Here is a 21,343-nt window from a genome sequence, read left to right as displayed (position 1 = left end):
GTAGGCACCGCTAGTCATAGGTACACCATTCTATTGGTTCGTGTAGGCACCGCTAGTCATAGGTACACCATTCTATTGGTTCGTGTAGGCACCGCCAGTCATAGGTACACCATTCTATTGGTTCGTGTAGGCACCGCCAGTCATAGGTACACCATTCTATTGGTTCGTGTAGGCACCGCTAGTCATAGGTACACCATTCTATTGGTTCGTGTAGGCACCGCTAGTCATAGGTACACCATTCTATTGGTTCGTGTAGGCACCGCCAGTCATAGGTACACCATTCTATTGGTTCGTGTAGGCACCGCTAGTCATAGGTACACCATTCTATTGGTTCGTGTAGGCACCGCTAGTCATAGGTACACCATTCTATTGGTTCGTGTAGGCACCGCTAGTCATAGGTAGGCCTACACTTTCGTGTTGATTCATTTCACGTTTTCAAATTCAATAATTAACCCACGAATTGTAGCAGTCTTAATTGATGGTTCCTCTGTGACCTCTCGTTGCTATGCCTGTCAAGCTATTGATGGTTCCTCTGTGACCTCTCGTTGCTATGCCTGTCAAGCTATTGATGGTTCCTCTGTGACCTCTCGTTGCTATGCCTGTCAAGCTATTGATGGTTTCTATGTGACCTCTCGTTGCTATGCCTGCCAAGCTATTGATGGTTTCTATGTGACCTCTCGTTGCTATGCCTGCCAAGCTATTGATGGTTTCTATGTGACCTCTCGTTGCTATGCCTGCCAAGCTATTGATGGTTTCTATGTGACCTCTCGTTGCTATGCCTGCCAAGCTATTGACATGGATGCCTTTTTTTATCTTATAGTTTGAGCCTTCAGCTCTTCAATCAACATACAGGCATACACTTTTGAAAATGACGTCTTATTATAGAATGTTGCATGGTAGAAGTCCCTCAAAACTATCTAGACGTCTAGCAAAATTGAATGAGATTGACGATTAGTGAATCGAAAGTTTAGTGCAAGGAAACCATCCGGTTTTGACGCTAAAAATAGTCACCAATGGAAAACCAAGGATGACGTAAAACAACCTTGGGTCGCCTTGTTTGAATGTTAACACAATAGGAATGAACGAAATTTTTGTCGTCCATTTCCAAATGTTCCAATCTTTAAAAGGTTGTATCTCAACTAATACTGATCTCTCAGAGTGCAATTTTTTCGGACAGAGACAACGACGTTAACGGACAGATACTCATTTTACACCTGACTACGGTGAGAGAATGTGAGTAAGGAGCCTTTTCCAAGGACTCAACTATGTGGCGAGCGACGCTCGCAGCCCAGGACCTTCCGATCTGAAAGTGAGTGTCATATCACTAGACCACATAATATCCGTGACGTATTATTTTGGGGGGGGGGGATGTAACCCCCTCCTTGCCATCTACAGAATAACAGTGAAATGGACAGGTCTGACGCATATCATATGGGAGGGGGGGGGGTGTAACCCCTCCTTGCCATCTACAGGATAATCCTCACATTCCTGACGAGACAATGAACTTTTCTTTCTCAGATTCGTGTTGTAAATCACAAAATTTGAATAAAATCTTAGTTATTACTATTAGACATTAACCAGCACATAATTATATATAGACGTCTAGTTTGGACTAATTGTGACCCTCCGCCTCGAAACGGTATTAAGTCGGATTTTTCAATTTTGGGTTTTTGGTACCCAATCATAGCTTATTTTATGCTTTAAAATTTGATACCAAATTTATACAATTCTGATCATTCATTGCCGAGATATGACCGTTTGAAGTAGGGGGAGTGTGAAAACCAAATTTTGAGAAAATCGACTTGAAGTGAGGCACCGTTTTCTCGCACAGTCAAATCAATGGGCAAAGATAATTCCTTAGATACGGGCATCGAAAATTTGACGAGAATAGTGAAATTTGGCATGAGCTTAGAATATACATCTAATAATGTACATACACATTTTTGGAACAATCCAATAATTACTATTGTAGTTATTCATTATTATGTAAGATGTTCTTAAACAAATAAAACACTGGAAAAAAATGCCGACAATTGCTCACTTTTTCAAGAATTTTTGATATTTGAATAAAGAATCAATGAAATAATGTATTATTAATGTGATATTAATGTGAAATTTTTGTCTTATTTAATAGAGAAAATACGATTTCAAAATGCCAAAAGTTAAAGAAGGTTTTATAATTTGAAAGTACAGTTTTGAAACTAGTTGAAGCCGGGTGGGCAGGAAAGAATTATCAAGAAAGAGGATTAGAGAGGAAAAGATAGAATGAGAGAGTAAAATACACACACGCGCACGCACACACACACACTCACACACACAGTGTGTGAGAGAGAGAGAGAGAAAGAAAGAAAGAGAGAGATATAGAGAAAAAGAGGAGCGAGAGGGGAGGGGAGTGAGACTGCTTGTGCATTAAGAGGACGCGAGGGAAATAGAATAAAGATTGAAACCTGTATAATTGTATGTGTTTGTGTGTGTGTGTGTGTGTTTGTGTGTGTATGTGTGTGTGTGTGTGAACGAAACAAAAGGGAGACGGAGAGAGTGAGGTAGACATGAAGAAAGGGATGGAGGCGGAGCAAAGAATTGTAGGGATAGTTTTAAAGAAAGCATTTTGTTACAAAGTAAGTCATAGTCAATCAACTGGAAACATATTGACCAATGAGATTGCAATTAAAGAAATGGGCTGGTCAAATCAATCATTGCATTGTTTCCATTTTGAGTCAGATGACAGCTTGAGGAGGAGGGGTGGGGCTTATTGTGTAGTGACTTACATGAAAACCTGTTATTGAATCTCTCAAGTTGTCCTTAGCGTTCACCCACATTGTTCATTGTCTAAAAAGACCCCCCCCCCCCCCTCCTCCTTTCTTTCAGTATACAAAGAAAGCACGACAAAACGAACATCCATCTCTCTCTCTCTCTCTCCCTCTCTCTCTCTCTCTCTCTGTTTGTCTCTCTCCCCCTCTTCAACTATCTATCTATCTACTATCTATCTATCTATCTATCTATCTATCTATCTATCTATCTATCTATCTATCTATCTATCTATCTATCTATCTATCTATCTATTTATCTACCTATCTATTTATCCATTTATAGGTTTGTCTTTCTGTCTGTGTATCTATCCATCCATTTCATTTTTTTAGTTACACGTATTTCCATCGGGAGTTCATTAATTGTTGAAGGTTCTATTTATTGTTCTGCTTTTGTACTTAAAATTAAATATTTATCCTACAACAATCCCTGTAAGTGTAAGATTAGTCAACTGTTGTCCTATTAAAGTCTTAGCATGTCCTATAATTTCATGAATAAAAAAAGAGGGACAAAGGAGGACCATCACCTCGATGCAGCTCGACAAAGAGATAAAAGCACGTGGTGTGTATCAAAATGCACAAACACACACATATGTAGCACACGCATGCTGACGTCATGAAGCATCGCCCGAGCATTATGGTCTACAGCCACAGCGCATGTGATGAGCGTTGACCAATCAGAATCATTCATTTGTAAGGTTGTCAGGGAAAAACCTAGACTTGTTTACAGTTTTTAAAGTCCATTATTGGTTGAACCATGAAATTGTGAAAACAGTCATGCTTTCTCTGAGATAGATAAAGACACGCCCTTTGCTGTGATATCTTACATCTTATTGGTGGAGAAAAAGACTCGGTATTACTAAGCCTTGGAAAGGGTGGCTCTCTGAGAGAAAGTCAACTCTCGTTTTGAATGTGTCACTGATAGTTGCATTTTTAAACTTGAAATTTATATAACTTATCGTCATTGTTTATGTTGAATTATTATGTTTTCATGTAGAAAAATGATTGTAGTTTCTGAAACAACCAAAAACTGAAATTTGATAATTTTGACCATTTCCACTTTAAAACCGGTTTTCTTCGCTTTCCAAATCCCGACTTAATACCGCTTCGAGGCGGAGGGTCACAATTGCTCTTTGAGTGTAAATGTTTTAAAAAATGTATGATATGTTAGGAGGAATTGTAAAAACGGTGTGTGTGAAAAGAGTGAAATGTAATAATTTGGACAAAATTGTCTACTTGAAATGTTAAATGTTCATGTAGTGTCCAAGGGAAAACTTTAAAATGCCACTCTGAATGGCTTTACAAATCAATAATTTGCCATCACCATGATCCACAAATCTTTCAAAGTCCTGAATATAGGATCTAAGGAATTAACATTTCCTTTTCAACAAGATTTATTGAGTCAAAGAGGTGAATGCAGTCCTGGAACTGGAGCCGAAATTCGTAATTCTACAAATTTCTCGTAGTAGTAGGTAGTTCCGATATTATGTTAAATGTGTTTTGATATCAGTGCAAAACAAAATAACACTTTAAAAAGAACAACAACAAAAATTCATCCACAACCACCACCCTTCTCTCCCCCCCCCCTTCTCTTCCTCTCTCTCTCTCTAGAACACTTCAAAAGTCTGTGAATTGCTTGAAGGTGGAGCTGGCTACATGCCCGTATGTCATACGAGAGAAATTTGATCCACAGAATACTGAGCTACAAACCGCGATGAACGAGTGCGCACCTTACCTAAATCAAAAAGGTCTGTATAAGACTGCCCTGTTACAATAGCTGTATAAGCTGTCATTAGGACAAGGGTTACATAGAAGTTAAAAATTCGTCTTCTGTCCTTCTATATAGTTGGGTATAATTTACAAGTAAGTTATAGTTTCGTGTCATGTAGAGTATAATTTACAATTAAATTATAGTTTCGTGTCTTGTAGGTTATCATTACAATAAGTTCTAATGTCGTGACTTGGAGAGTACAATTTACAATTAAGTTACAGTTTTGTGTCTTGTAGGGTACAACTTGCTGTGTAGTTACAGTTTCATGTCTTTTAGGGAGTGATTTACAATGAAGTTACAGTTTCGTGGCTTGTATGGTATAATTACAATGTAGTTATAGTTTCGTGTCTTACAATAAAGTTATAGTTTTGTGTCCTGTGGGGTATGATTTACGATATTGTTATCGTCTCGTGTCTTGTGGCATATGATTTACAATGCAGTTCTAGTTTCGTGTCTTGTAAGGTATAATTTACAATGTAGTTACAGTTTCATGTGTTGTGAGGTGAAATGTGAAAAGCTCAAAGCTACAAACAGATGTTTACACTCCTTGTCACCTATTTGGGTACTGACTATACTCAACATTGCGGCTATGTGGTCTAGTGGTATGACACTCACTTTCGGTTCGGAAAGTCGTGGGTTCGAGCCTCGCTCAGCGCATAGTTGATTCCTTGCAAAAGGCTCTTTATTCACATTCTCTCACCGTACTCAGATGTAAAATGAGTACCTGGCCGTTAACAGCGTTGTCTCTGTCCGAAAAATAATGTAATATAGCCTAACAGGCGTCATGTCCCATCCTAAATGTTAAGTGTTGCTGTTGGCCAGGGACCCCTTGTAAAGTGCTTTAAGCACGTTTAGTGGATATTGCTCTATATAAAAGCTCATTTTAACATTGCTTGAATTATGTTACAAAATGAAATACTGATTGCACGTAAAGAAACACACAAAGTATATGTTTTTGAAAATAAATAAATAAAACTCTATGGTCTATTCCAAGGGAAAACTGGAATAACCTAGGCGTCAGCCGCAGTGCAGCGCAGTAAATTGAGCTAGGTCGAGATGACTTGCTCAAGGCTACATAGCGCAGCGGCATGTGATCGAACTAGGTACCTTTCGGGTTCGAAGCAAAGACGGTACCGCTGAGTCACGCTGCCCCATATTATGTTCTGTCTTGCACTAAAAACTTAAGACATTTTGGCAATTTGGAACAGATGTGTTACTCGTATGTCTTGTGTTCTAATCTTTACAAGCAGACTGTGACTTGAGCGCCATTTCGAAGTGTCTCCAACCACTGGTATGGACACCGGCGTCAGATCAAGAAGATTTATCCCAAATGTGTGGGTGAGGAACGATTCGACTCAATACGTTAGATATTTCCATTTATTTGTAACGTGTATACATCTTTACTCTACTATCATCACCATCATCATCATCACCATCATCATCATCATCACCATCATCATCATCATCATCAACATCATCATCATCATCACTCATCATCATCATCATCATCATCATCATCATCATCATCATCATCATCATCATCATCATCATCATCATCATCATCATCATCATCACCACCATCATCATCATCATCATCATCATCATCATCATCATCACCATCATCATCATCATCATCATCATCATCATCATCATCACCACCACCATCATCATCATCATCATCATCATCATCATCATCATCATCATCATCATCATCATCATCATCATCACCATCACCATCATCACATCATCATCATCATCATCATCATCATCACATCATCATCATCATCATCATCATCATCATCATCATCATCATCATCATCATCATCATCGTCATCATTATTTCCCCCTCGGATGGAACCTCTCATGTTATTTAAGCCATATATTTTTAAAATCTGGAACAAAAACCAAAATCAATGGCTATGGGGGGGGGGGGAGTTGAGACAATAGAGGTGAAGAGTTTAACAAAGGCTAATGGGTGGAGTGGGGGGGGGGGGGAGTTGAGACAATAGAGGTGAAGAGTTTAACAAAGGCTAATGGGTGGAGTGGGGGGGGGGGAGTTGAGACAATAGAGGTGAAGAGTTTAACAAAGGCTAATGGGTGGAGTGGGGGGGGGAGTTGAGACAATAGAGGTGAAGAGTTTAACAAAGGCTAATGGGTGGAGTGGGGGGGGGGGAGTTGAGACAATAGAGGTGAAGAGTTTAACAAAGGCTAATGGGTGGGAGTGGGGGGGGGGAGTTGAACAATAGAGGTGAAGAGTTTAACAAAGGCTAATGGGTGGAGTGGGGGGGGGGAGTTGAGACAATAGAGGTGAAGAGTTTAACAAAGGCTAATGGGTGGAGTGGGGGGGGGGGGAGTTGAGACAATAGAGGTGAAGAGTTTAACAAAGGCTAATGGGTGGAGTGGGGGGGGGAGTTGAGACAATAGAGGTGAAGAGTTTAACAAAGGCTAATGGGTGGAGTGGGGGGGGGAGTTGAGACAATAGAGGTGAAGAGTTTAACAAAGGCTAATGGGTGGAGTGGGGGGGGGGAGTTGAGACAATAGAGGTGAAGAGTTTAACAAAGGCTAATGGGTGGAGTGGGGGGGGGGGGAGTTGAGACAATAGAGGTGAAGAGTTTAACAAAGGCTAATGGGTGGAGTGGGGGGGGGGCTGTTTGAGGCAATAGAGGTGACCAGTTTAACTCTTTTTGTATTTTTTTCTTTTCACGTTTTCTAGCACTAGCAACATAATATCATTCAAAACGTTTCAGCTGGCTATCTTTCCTCAGCGTGAACTCTTTCATATGGTATCTGTTTCAGAACTCTGAAGACAAGCGTGGTGTGTTTGTCCGATGTGCTCCAGAAATGTCCCAACTTCAACCAGACCATCTACCCAACGATCAGAGATCAGCTGACGGAGAGTCTACTCTTGTGTGACAATCAGTTCAACGGCACAGGTACTTGAGGCTGAGACATCGAATAGATAGAATGATGACGTCACTACATCGAATAGATAGAATGATCACGTCACTACATCAAATAGATAGAATGATGACGTCACTACATCTAATAGATAGAATGATGACGTCACTACATCTAATAGATAGAATGATGACGTCACTACAGCTAATAGATAGAATGATCACGTCACTCCATCAAATAGATAGAATGATGACGTCACTACATCGAATAGATAGAATGATCACGTCACTACATCTAATAGATAGAATGATGACGTCACTACAGCTAATAGATAGAATGATCACGTCACTCAGCTCTTTGTTATTGTTTTTTTGCCATCCGCGTTCATAAGTAATTCTCACTAAAATGTATTAACCAGACTATAAACGTTCATGGTTACACATAGTTTTGTGTGTTGGTCCGTTATACTTCCGGATGGCAATGTTGTGAGCTTCAAATGCATACTATCTATACTAGGCCATTGGCTTAGCGATCCGTGCGTTTTGGCCACTTTTTGTAACCAGAAAACAAAATACACAAATTGGTGCAGAAAATTATGAAGATTCGAAAAATAGGTAGCTCCAAATACAATTTTTATTGAAAAGTCCTTAAAATTGGTCGTAAAGTCTGGTGAAAACGCGCACTTTGTGACGTTTTGGCGCTCGATGACAAAAGAATAAAAAAAAACAAACATTCTCACCCATTACGAACTTCTTGATTAGGTTTTGATCGTGGAGATATTTTTGTTTTAGTGTTTCCCATAATTATTTACCAAATATCTCACAAGGACAAAATTAAAAGAGCACGACTCAGACTCATCTCAAGTCCGTGCTGGTGAGCACGTGACTATAGTTGAGATAACCCTGGTCATGAACTCAAGGGAGGAGAAATTATAATGATTATCTCCCTTATTCTAGATATAACATTATCATTTTATTTACTTGAGCTTTGATATAGTGCAATATCTACTCCAGTCCGTTCCACAACCCGTGCGCTCGCGTTGACGTGGATATCTCCACAAGCTTCTGATGGATTTTAATCAAAATTGGCTCCAACACTAGAATTCGAAGTGGCATTACGCCGATTTTTGTCTTTGGTTACAGTACCATACTTTGGATTTTTTCTTCTTCACGATATATAAAAAACGAAGGGTCTGGGATGAGTGAACAAAGTTTCAAGTATTTCAATAGTAGCGCAGAATTCCTTTTCGTGGCATGAGGCGAATATCAATATTATTAATAGATTTCCAACAACCAGGAACTCGGAGTGAAGAGGTCAAATGAATAATTATGTCATTTTGATTATGCACCTTTTGTATCTGAAAACTGCGGTTCCTTTGACAGATTATAATGTCCACAAATTACATGGAATCTGGTGTTAAAAAGGTTTAGATTCAGTGACATTTCACATTATCACACTCAAAGCCCCCCTCCCCTCCCCCCCCCCCCCCCCCCCCCCCACCCCATCGACCATAATTCAAGAATGGCAACATGTAGCCTGCTCGATGGGTGACCAGTGGAGTTTGTGCGACCCTTATGAGTTGTCTTACTCAACAGTTGGTCGGGGATTATTATATCCTTGTGATAGGCATTTCTCCTTGTCCTTTCGAAGACGGTGTAAAAATTCGGAGAGTTTTTGCCAAGATGAGGGTCATTTAAATCGATCGATATTTGAAGAACGAGTTTTCTGACCCAATTTTTAAAACACGATTTTTTCTAGCGTTTACTGGTAAAAAGATACAACCAGTACAATTTTCTCCTCCTCTTTTTTTTTCCGAGTCTGAAGTAAAACCCTGAAACGTACAGCTTCTATTTCGTCCATCTTGACTATGGATTCTGGACAGATGCGCAAGTGAACTGCGCAGTATAAAAAAATTGAGCTTTTATATAGCGCAATATCCACTAAATGTGCTCAAAGCGCTTTACAAGGGGTCCTTACCCAACAGCATTACTTAACATGTAAGACGAGACATGACGCCTGTTAGGCGATATTAGAATTCTTTTTCGGACAGAGACAACACTGTAAACGGCCAGGTACTCATTTTACACCTGAGTATGGTGAGAGAATGTGAGTAAAGAGTCTTTTCCAAGGACTCAACTATGCGCCGAGCGAGGCTCGAACCCAGAACCTTCCGATCCGAAAGCGGCGTCATGTCTCGTTCTACACGTTAAGTGTTGCTGTTGGCTAGGGACGCCTTGTAAAGCGCTTTGAGCACGTTTAGTGGATAATGCGCTATATAAGATCTCAAGTTAAGTTATTATAGTGAGAAATATCAGGCCTGCCAACTTGATCATTTTAGAATTGGTAGTTTTAGGATATAAACGTAGTTGACGTTATAGTTCACTTTGTAGACCAATGGATTAGCACAGGGATTGAATAACACTTCAAAATCCATGGCCTAGTTTGGCATCAACTTTCATTCTCAATAACTTTTATGACTTAGAGATGCTTAGGAAGTTCTGAAATAGGGTTCAATAGTCGTGACGTCACTTCCCTCGTAACGACGCATAATAACTTAGTAACTGGCTCTAAACTATCGGAACAATGGCGGACGCCCTTATGAAATACTTCTCCGACAAGCATAAAAGTGTATCCAGAGGATAAAAACATTATAAATCTGATCGTATTTTAACGTTTATAGATTCTGATCACATGACATGTGAAAAAGTTCTAGCCAGCATGAAGAATAAAAAGTACCGATTTTCTTTGTTTAGAACCAAGCTACTGGTTGCTGGGCGGACGTGACATCGGACTAATGAATCATATTGAAACCAAAATTCGTAATTTTACAAATTTTTCGTAGTAGTAGGTAGGTAGGTAGGTAGATAGATAGGTAGGTAGGTAGGTAAGTAGGTAGATAGGTAGGTAGGTAGGTAAGTAGGTAGATAGATAGATAGGTAGGTAGGTAGGTAAGTAGGTAGGTAGGTAAGTAGGTAGATAGATAGATAGGTAGGTAGGTAGGTAGATAGATAGATAGGTAGGTAGGTGGATAGGTAGGCAGGCAGGTAGGTAGGTTGGTAGGTAGGTAGGTAGGTAGGTAGATAGATAGGTAGGTAGGTAGGTAGGTAGATAGGTAGGTAGGTAGGTAGGTAGGTAGGTAGGTAGGTAGGTTGGTTGGTTGGTAGATAGGTAGGTAGATAGGTAGGTAGGTAGGTAGATAGGTAGGTAGATAGGTAGGTAGATAGGTAGGTAGATAGGTAGGTAGGTAGGTAGATAGGTAGGTAGGTAGGTAAGTAGGCAGGCAGATAGGTAGGTAGGTAGGTAGGTAGATAGGTAGATAGGTAGGTAGGTAGGTAGGTAGGTTGATAGGTAGGTAGGGAGGTAGGGAGGTAGGTAGATAGGTAGGTAGGTAGATAGGTAGGTAGGTAGGTAGGTAGGTAGATAGGTAGGTAGGTAGGTAGGTAGATAGGTAGGTAGGTAGGTAGATAGGTAGGTAGGCAGGTAGATAGGTAGGTAGGTAGGTAGGTAGGTAGATAGATAGGTAAGTAGGTAGATAGGTAGGTAGGTAGGTAAGTAGATAGGTAGGTAGGTAGGTAGATAGGTAGATAGGTAGGTAGGTAGGTAGGTAGGTAGATAGGTAGGTAGGTAGGTAGGTGTGTAAATAATCTCCTAACTGGCGGTCTAAAACAATTCCAAAGAGCTGAGTGACGTCATTGCTATGTGTTCCAGTGACCCCCACGTGCTCCATGGAGGCGATCAGAACCTGCGGCCACCCGACACGAAACATGACGGACGAGGAACGGAACGATCCTGTCATCAATTGTAGGTGAGTGGAGAATTTGAGATTTTAGATGGCGCAATATCCACTAAATGGTCTCAAGGCGCTTTCCATGGGGTCCCAAGTCAACAGCATCAGCGAATGCATTTTGGTTTGAAGACATTGCTGTAGCAGATCAGACACTCGTTTCCATCTGAATGTCGTGTCAGGAGTATTTTCAAGGGCTCAACTCAGATCCGGCCTCAAACCAAAGACATATCGGTCTAGAGAAGGCTGTTCCTATTTTTAGTTTTAGGATCACGTCACTCAGGTCTTTGTTATTGTTTTTTGCCATCCGCGTTTATGAGTAATACTCACTGAACTGTCTTAACCTGACTATAAACGTTCATGGATACACACAGTTTTGTGTGTTCGTCCGTTATACTTCCGGATGGCAATGTTATGAGCTTCTTACCCAAGCGCAGACTATCTATAGATAGTATGCACTTGGCTAAGAAGTTCACAATATTACCATCTGGAAGTATGACTGGCAAACACACAAAATTGTGTGTAACATGATCGTTTATAGTCTGGTTAATACAGTTTAGTGAGAATTACTCATAAACGCGGATGATAAAAAAAAAAGTAACAAAGACCTGAGTGACGTCATATTCGAACTATCTATACCAAAAGACCACAGACAATGCTACCTGAATAACTGTAGGGATGGGAAACAAATCCTGGTCTAAATCACACGTTTTGATTTCTGCTGTGTCTAAAAAATAATCTATTTACATTTTTCTGTTACCACAAACGTCATCCTCAAATCATAGATCCATTAAAATGACCCTCATCTTGATAAAACGATCCCCCCTCCATCCCAAAAAATGGTAATAAATAATCCCCCCCCCAAAAAAAAAAATGTTAATGAATAATAATAATAATAATAATAATAATAATAATAATAATAATAATAATAATAATAATAATAATAATAATGATAATAATAATAATAATAATAATAATAATAATAATAATAATAATAATAATAATAATAATAATAATAATAATAATAATAATAATAATAATATAATGCACCCTTTTTGGAAATTGTACAACAGGCGAGGCAAAGAAAAGAGATGGATTACAGTATTGACATTAAAAATACACAGAAATCAGCAATAAATAACCTATAGATACCTCAAAATAAATCAAATAGGAATGTATCTATTACATGCAATATGGTGAATAGTATATAGATATATAAATAGAGATAATATGTAGGTCTTATAGAATAAAAATAAAATTGATATTTGATGTAAGAGTATTTTGAGTACGGCAATCTCCACGAAAAAAAAAGTCCAAAAGACATGACCAGTCCAAATTACCTTGATAAACACAATAGAGTTTTATGTCTAAATGTCCAGATGTAGGGACTGGAATGTCTTTGAGGTGCACGACATCACAATCATTGACCTCTTGACCTCAATGCAGCCATTTTCATATGAACTCATAATCTAGAAGTTTGGCTTTTAGTTCAATTTTAATCGAAAGCTCTACCCGACACAACAGCGCTTCGAGATGGCAGCAGCTGCTGCTTCTTATGGTTCACACTATTATGTTATGACGATCGACCCAATCAGCAAGGTCCGGTCCGCATTCGTGCACCGTCGCGAACCCGCCTGGTAGCATCGTCACAACACACCTTTCGACTAGATGCTCTGCCGTCTCGGGTTCTTGTCCACAGCGTGGACATATTGGACAGGAAGTTAGACCCCACCGATGTAACGCACTTGCCGTTAGGCAGCTCCTCGACCGAAGCCGATTCGCAGCTACCCAGTGTCTCCTCTTACTGGTATCAAAGCCTGGCAACTTCTCACCAAGCTTAGAGCAGTGTAGGTCTCCGCCCCCACGAGGGATTGAATTCGTCCAAACCGACTTCCATCTCGTATGTGCAGCTCTGTCCGTAGTCAGGGATTCTGCGTACAAGGGTTGCCGGGACTTATTTCGGCTCAAAACGGGGGCACCGTCCATTATGCGCATGAGAGGGGTATCCCCATTCCCTCTCTCTTTGATCTTACTCAGCCAGTTTCCCGTAATGGTCTCCCTCCGGACATCGGGGGGCTGGATCGCTGCCATTATCGGGCCCCATTCTCTAGGGGTTGTTGCTAGCGTTCCCGACACTATGTGCATCGACTTGCGAAGTTTTACATCCACCTTGTCAACGTTTCTGCTTCTACCCCACACTGGAGCGCAATACTCCGCGGTGGAATAGCATAGTGCCAGGGCGGACGTTCTCAGGAGCGCTTGGCTAGCGCCCCAAGTCGATCCCGCCAGCTTCCTCAGAAGACTGTTGCGTTTCTCTATCTTCCGGGCAACCCTTCGAGATGAACCCGATAGGTAAGACTGCGATCCAACGTCACCCCTAAATATTTTGGACGCGGCTCATATGGGAGTGGCTGGTCCCCGACTAGGACATTCAGTTTACGGGTGTGCCAACCACTGCATAAGTGAAATGCAGTGGCCACGGTTTTTGAAGTGTTCATCTTCAGGTACCACTTGTCAAAGTAGGATTTGAGTCTGGTGACGTCCTCGCTGAGTACGCTCTCGAGACGGGTCCACACTTTACTCTGAGTAACGAGTGCCCAGTCGTCTGCGTATCCCAGCCTCAGGGAGGAAGTGTTCGGCATATCGCTAATGTAAACGTTAAACAACATTGGCGCAAGTACCGACCCCTGAGGGACCCCATTCTTCAATTTCCTTACTTTGCTCGTGACGTCTCCCAGCGCGACGTGGAATTGCCTTTCCCCTAAGATCGAAAAGAACAACTTCAAGGTCTTTTTGCACCTTATGATTTTTGCAAGTTTGAGCATTAACCCATCGCACCAGACCGTATCGTACGCCGCTGATAGGTCTATGAACACAGCACCTGTTTGCTGTTTTCTCTCGAACCCGTGCTCAATATGCTCTGTAAGGGCAATGACCTGCTCCGTGGTGCACCTCCCTTCCCTGAAGCCTGCCTGCTCGGGTGGCAGGGCAGCGTTTAGGGCCGGCCCCCATCGGTTTAATAGAACACGCTCCAACAATTTGTAAAGACAGCTCAGCAGCGATATGGGTCTGTAACTGTCTCCCTCCTTCGCCGGCTTCCCTGGCTTCAGGATGGCAACTATCTTCGCATGCTTCCACACTTGTGGATGCTTTCCTTTTGCAAGGATGTCAGACATTGCCTCTGCTAGCCAGGCCCGTGCCCTGGGGCCCAGATGCGTCACCATATCGGGATATACACCATCTATCCCTGCTGCTTTGCCGTTCTTCACTTCGCTAATGGCTGCGCCCACTTCTCGGGGACTGAACGGGGCTGTCCAGTCCGACTCCTCCGCAGGTAGCGAGTCCAAAATTGTACGGTAGGCCTTGCGGACACCGCGCTCAAAAGCCTGATTAGGGACCCGCTTAGTACGGTTCTTAATGTTCTTGGCAATTGTGTCTGCCTCGCATTCCGGTGCAGCCTTCGCGTAATTCTGATCTGGGTCCAATTTCTTTATCAAACGCCAAGCGTGGCGGCTGGAGTGTGTAAAGTCGAGACTTTCCACGGTCTCCTGCCACCGTTGCTTCATTCCCTCTGCCAGAGACTGAAGTAGTCTATCGGCTGCGTCCTGGGACTGGGCCTGCTAGTACTCTCGGTACAGCTCTTCCGACTCTGCTGTCCAGCAAGGGGTGTAGAATTTCCGTTTCGAGAATTTCGAGATGGCTGGTCACATATGTCATATAAATAAATTGTCTTTTAGAAAGAGGCACCAAATCCGGTCGCCATGTTGGCGGGTTCTCATTACGGTTTTCTACAGAGGTGGGAAACGTTAGACGTACAAAATATACCAGAAAATAACGTTTCAGTTTAAGGAAGTCGATGATAGACTGGGTGACGTCAACATAAATAGGTCTACTTGTTTCCTTGTTCCAGGAAAAACGTGCCGGTCGCTGAATGTGAGCTGACGGAGATGGATCGCTGCCACAACAGTCTCAAGTCACAGTTGACGCTTTCCAAGGCTAGATTGGAACTCATAAATAGTCATTTTACCTTCAGCCAACACTGCCCGTCCGGGTCAATCGGAGCATACAATCACGCTCCACAAACAGTCCAGTCACATTGGTCCAGGTCAGATGGACGCATTCTATAAACGATCGGGATTACTTCCAAAGCATCACCAATGGGGTCAATCACAGATAACGCTGGTCGTCAAGACCTTCATCACATCCATCACCACACACCGTCCGTCATCATCACACCATCACCACGCCCCATTCATCATAAACACCACGTCCGCCATCATCATCATATCATCACCACACCACGTCCCCGCTCATCTCATATCATCCACATCACCACCGTCCCCGCCATCATCTATCATCATCATCACCACCGTCCCCGCCATCATCATCATCACATCATCACATCCATCCTCATCATCATCATCTCACTCATCATCACACCGTCCCCGCCATTCATTCATCATCATCATCATCATCACATCCAAGTCCCGTCATCATCATCTCACTCACATCACCACACACACCGTCCCGTCATCATCATCATATCATCATCATCATCACACACCGTCCCTCATCATCATCATCCCATCACCACCCACCGTCCCCGCATCATCATCATCATCATCATCATCATCACCACCGTCCCACGTCCTCATCATCATCATCACCCACACGTCCCGCATCATATCATCATCATCATCATCATCACCACCACCACCGTCTCATCTCATCATCATCATCATCATCATCATCATCTCATCATCACCACCACCATCCCCATCCCATCCATCAATCATCATCATCATCACCACCACCACCGTCCCTCATCATCATCATCATCATCATCACCACCACCACGTCCCCGTATCATCATCATCCATCCACACACTCTCATCATCATCATCATCATCATCACATCATCATCATTCATCCACATCATCCACACACGTCCCGTCATCATCATCATCATCACCACACACCGTCCCGTCCATCATCATCATCATCACATCATCTCATCATCATCATCATCATCACTCATCATCTCATCATCATCATCTCATATCATCATCCATCACACACCACCGTCCCCGTCATCATCATCATCATCATCACCACACCACCGTCCCCTCATCATCATCATCATCATCACAACCACCACCACCGTCCCCGTCATCATCATCATCATCATCATCACCACCACCACCACCGTCCCGTCATCATCATCATCATCATCACCACCACCACCGTCCCCGTCATCATCATGATCATCACCACCACCGTCCCCGTCATCATCATCATTATCATCATCATCATCATCATCATCACCATCACCACCGTCCCCGCCATCATCATCATCATCATCACCACCACCACCGTCCCCTTCATCATCATCATCATCACAACCACCACCACCGTCCCCATCATCATCACCATCACCACCGTCCCCGCCATCATCACCATCACTCACCACCACACACCACCACCGTCCACCATCATCATCATCATCATCATCATCATCATCATCAATACCATCACCACCGTCCCCGCCATCATCATCATCATCATCACCATCACCACCGTCCCGCCATCATCATCATCATCATCATCCATCATCATCATCACCATCACCACCACCGTCCCCATCATCATCATCATCACCACCACCACCGTCCCCGCATCATCATCATCATCATCATCATCACTCCATCACCACACCCTCCCGCCATCATCATCATCATCATCATCACCATCATCACCACCGTCCCCATCATCATCATCATCATCATCATCATCATCATCATCATCATCATCATCATCATCATCATCATCATCATCACCATCACCACACGTCCCCGTCGTCATCATCACCATCACCACCACCGTCCCCGTCATCATCATCATCATCATCATCATCATCATCACCACCGTCCCCGCCATCATCATCATCACCATCACCACCGTCCCCGCCATCATCATCATCATCATCATCACCATCACCACCGTCCCCGCCATCATCATCATCATCACCATCACCACCGTCCCCGTCATCATCATCATCATCACCACCACCACCGTCCCCATCATCATCATCATCATCATCATCATCATCATCATCATCATCATCATCATCATCATCATCATCATCATCATCATCACCACCACCACCGTCCCCTACATCATCATCATCATCATCATCATAATCACCACCACCACCGTCCCCATCATCATCATCATTATCATCATCACCACCACGTCCCCTACATCATCATCATCATCATCACCACCACCGTCCCCATCATCATCATCATCATCACCACCACCACCACCGTTCCTACATCATCATCATCATCATCATCATCAACCACCACCACCACCGTCCCTACATCATCATCATCATCATCACCACCACCGTCCCCTACATCATCATCATCATCATCACCACCACCGTCCCCGCCATCATCATCATCATCATCATCATCACCACCACCACCGTCCCCTACATCATCATCATCATCACCACCACCACCGTCCCCGTCATCATCATCATCATCATCACCATCACCACCGTCCCGCCATCATCATCACCACTACCACCACCGTCCCCATCATCATCATCATCATCATCACCACCACCACCGTCCCCATCATCATCATCATTATCATCATCATCATCATCACCACCACCACCACCGTCCCCATCATCATCATCGTCATCATCATCACCACCACCACCATCCCCATCATCATCATCATCATCATCATCACCACCACCGTCCCCATCATCATCATCATCATCATCACCACCACCACCGTCCCCATCATCATCATCATCATCATCATCATCATCATCATCATCATCATCATCATCATCATCATCATCATCATCACCACACCACCGTCCCATCATCATCATCACCACCACCACCGTCCCCGCCATCATCACCATCATCACCACCTTCCTCCGCCTCCTCTCACTATTATAACTTCTCTTCTTCTTCTTCTTCCACAATGTGATATCAGCAAGTATCATATCCACTTCCTCCTCCTCTTCTTTCTTCTTCTTCTTCTTCTCTTCTTCTTCTTCTTCTTCTTCTTCTTCTTCTTCTTCTTCTCTTCGTCATCGTCGTCTTTCTCCTTCTTCCATAATTTGATACAAGCAAATATCATTTCCTTCTCCTTCTCTGCCTCCTCGTCCTCCTCTATTCTTCTTCTACTTCTTCTTCTTCTTCTTCTTCTTACAGTAACAAAGAGTTAAAACAACTCTTATTTCAATTTGATAATACAGTCCACTCCGGAAAAACGCAACACTTGGGATCAGCGAAAATGTTGCGATTAACCGAAGTTGAGTTTCCTGTCCACTATTGCAACATTTTCCTCTGAGGTTACATGGGTTTGCTATCGTGTATTGCTTCATTCATTATTTGTTGTTGTTGTTGTTATTTTTATTTTTCTCTTTGTGTTTTTTTTTCTTTTGTTTTGTTTTTGTTAAATCACCATGTTTGTTATTGTTTTGTTGGGTTTTTTGGGGGTTTTTTTGGTTTGTTTTTGTTTTGTTGTTTGTTGCTTATTATGGTTGTAAATTCCACCATTTTCCTTTGCATTTGACATCACTCATGTCCCTAAGAAGGCATCAAGTGTCGTTTGTTTTCTTGCTAGGGCGAGATGTTTATAAACGGGTTGCTAGATAGTTTTCAATGATGGAAGTAAATCTGTTAAAGGGACTTTTTGAATGAGGCGATGGGGATTTTTCATGAGGCCACAGATGACCGCACGTACCCATACTGCAAAGCCCCGCCCCTTTTTAATGGTAATCATGGGGCCATTTCTATTGACCTCCAAACCAAGACTTCAATGAGGATTTTAAAACTATTCGGTTTTGTTTTACTTGTTTGTTGGGTTTTTTTCCGGGTTTTTTTTTTGTTTTAAAGAAATTATTGATTTATGATTTATGTTTTTTAAAATTATTAATTTGTTTTTAATTTCTGTTTATTTATTTATTTTTGAAAATATTTTGCTGGTTTTGATCGACGTGTCTTTAGTGACAGGTCTGATAGCTCGCATTGTTATGGCCTCGTAGTTGCCATGGGAATAATCTCAAACCAAAATATCTTCCATTGTTAATGTCAAAACAGGCCCATAATTGCGCTCAGTTATCAGACCTTCAACTTTGTACAAATCGGGTTCGATCATTGTAAACGACAAATTAACTTTGTACCACAATTTTCAGGTTTTGAGTGCAACCATATGATGACGTTGGTAGCCGCCATGTTGGTCACACTACGTCACTTCCTGTGAATGTGTCTCGCTGAGTTGAAATCAACGGAGATAGGTCAAGGACACGTTTTCCATTGTCAAGCCTGAATCTAGTCGTCAGAACTTACATTAAACATGACGACTTGAGGGAAATGACAACCATTCTCGTGGATCAAACGTTTGGACTTACTTCATTTGTATTTCCTTTGCCTACGCCTCATCAGTTCATCTATTTCGCTTCTTTTATAACATGTCAATACGGTCACTACATAAGGAAAATAAAACTGCTTGAACCAGCACAAATTAGACTCCGTTTATTCCCATTGTAAGATATTGATGATAATTTCTCCTAAAATGTCTCATTCGGTCTATCATTTTATCACATTTAAACTTCAAATTCACACAAATCTAAGGAAATTCTTGTGCCATTTGATGCCTATAATAAAGTTTACATTTCAATTTATCTCATGGATGGAAAATCTCAAAAAGTAGAAAAATCGTCTTAACGAGTTTTGGGAAACCAGCGTTCAAAATCGATGGAATTTAATCACCGTCTGTTGGCCAAAACTGTCAAACAAGGCCCAGGTGACATATGTATTGTCACCTGGGTCATGGCTCGAAGACATCACCCCGTGTTGAAATGACAGGTGACATATGTATTGTCACCTGGGTCATGGCTCGAGGACATCACCCCGTGTTGAAATGACAGGTGACATATGTATCGTCACCTGGGTCATGGCTCGAAGACATCACCCCGTGTTGAAATGACAGGTGACATATGTATCCCATAACGTCAACGTGCTATGAGATCTGGATGGATCGGTGATAAAGAAATGAGTTTGAATCCGGAAATGATCACAATTAGAAACTCTTCTCAGCTTTTCTTCCTTTTTAAAAAAAGTTTTAACAAAATATGATTCGCTCTCCGTAACGAATAGAAAGAAGGCTTTTGGTGGAGACGAAAACGTCAACAAAACATGATCCGCTCTCCGCAACGAATAGAAAGAAGGCTTTTGGTGGAGACGAAAACGTCAACAAAACATGATTCGCTCTCCGTAACGAATAGAAAGAAGGCTTTTGGTGGAGACGAAAACGTCAACTAAATATGCTGAGCTTAAAATACATTGTCAAACAACAGATTTATCCCCAGATAAAACCGTTTTCAGGTGAAGTACATGTTTAACATGCACAGATTACAATAACTATTTTATTAGTATTACTATTATTATTATATTATTATTATTATTATTATTATTATTATTATTATTATTATTATTATTATTATTATTATTATTTTATTATTATTATTATTATTATTATTATTATTATTATTTATTATTATTATTATTATTATTATTATTATTATTATTATTATTATTATTATTATTATTATTATTATTATTATTATTATTATTATTATTATTATTATTATTTATTATTATATTATATTATATATTATTATATTATTATTATTATTATTATTATTATTATTATTATTATTATTATTATTATATTATTATTATTATTATTATTATTATTATTATTATTATTATTATTATATTATTATTATTATTATTATTATTATTATTATTATTATTATTATTTATTATCATCATCATTATTATTATTATTATTATTATTATTATTATTATTATTATTATTATTATTATTATTATTTATTATTATTATCATTATCATTCATAATCATCATCATCATCATCATCATTGTCATCAATATTTTTTCCTTAACATTATTTTGTATTTGACCGTTTCCGATCCTGTTTTCAACCCAACACAAACCTCATAATTAATTATACACCCAATGTCACG

The 21,343-nt window shown here is 41.1% G+C and overlaps 1 protein-coding gene across 1 annotated transcript in view; it reads left to right on the top strand.

The window, feature by feature from the left end:
* LOC144973829 (uncharacterized) overlaps positions 1-15,387 on the top strand; it is a 24,357-nt gene extending 8,970 nt beyond the window's left edge. Inside the window, exons 5-9 of the mRNA XM_078916722.1 lie at positions 4,419-4,555; positions 5,829-5,916; positions 7,375-7,511; positions 11,185-11,281; positions 15,171-15,387. Of these exons, the coding sequence (XP_078772848.1) occupies positions 4,419-4,555; positions 5,829-5,916; positions 7,375-7,511; positions 11,185-11,281; positions 15,171-15,387 (676 nt within the window). The remainder of the gene's footprint in view (positions 1-4,418; positions 4,556-5,828; positions 5,917-7,374; positions 7,512-11,184; positions 11,282-15,170) is intronic.
* The last annotated feature ends 5,956 nt before the right edge of the window (positions 15,388-21,343 follow it).

This window comes from Berghia stephanieae, chromosome 5, assembly GCF_034508935.2.
Source record: "Berghia stephanieae isolate SIO BIC M18660-M18661 chromosome 5, UCSD_Bste_1.3, whole genome shotgun sequence".
NCBI classification, from domain to species: domain Eukaryota; kingdom Metazoa; phylum Mollusca; class Gastropoda; order Nudibranchia; family Aeolidiidae; genus Berghia; species Berghia stephanieae.
The sequence above is the reverse complement of the archived record's forward strand: the minus strand, read 5'-3'. Positions and strand labels throughout refer to the sequence as shown.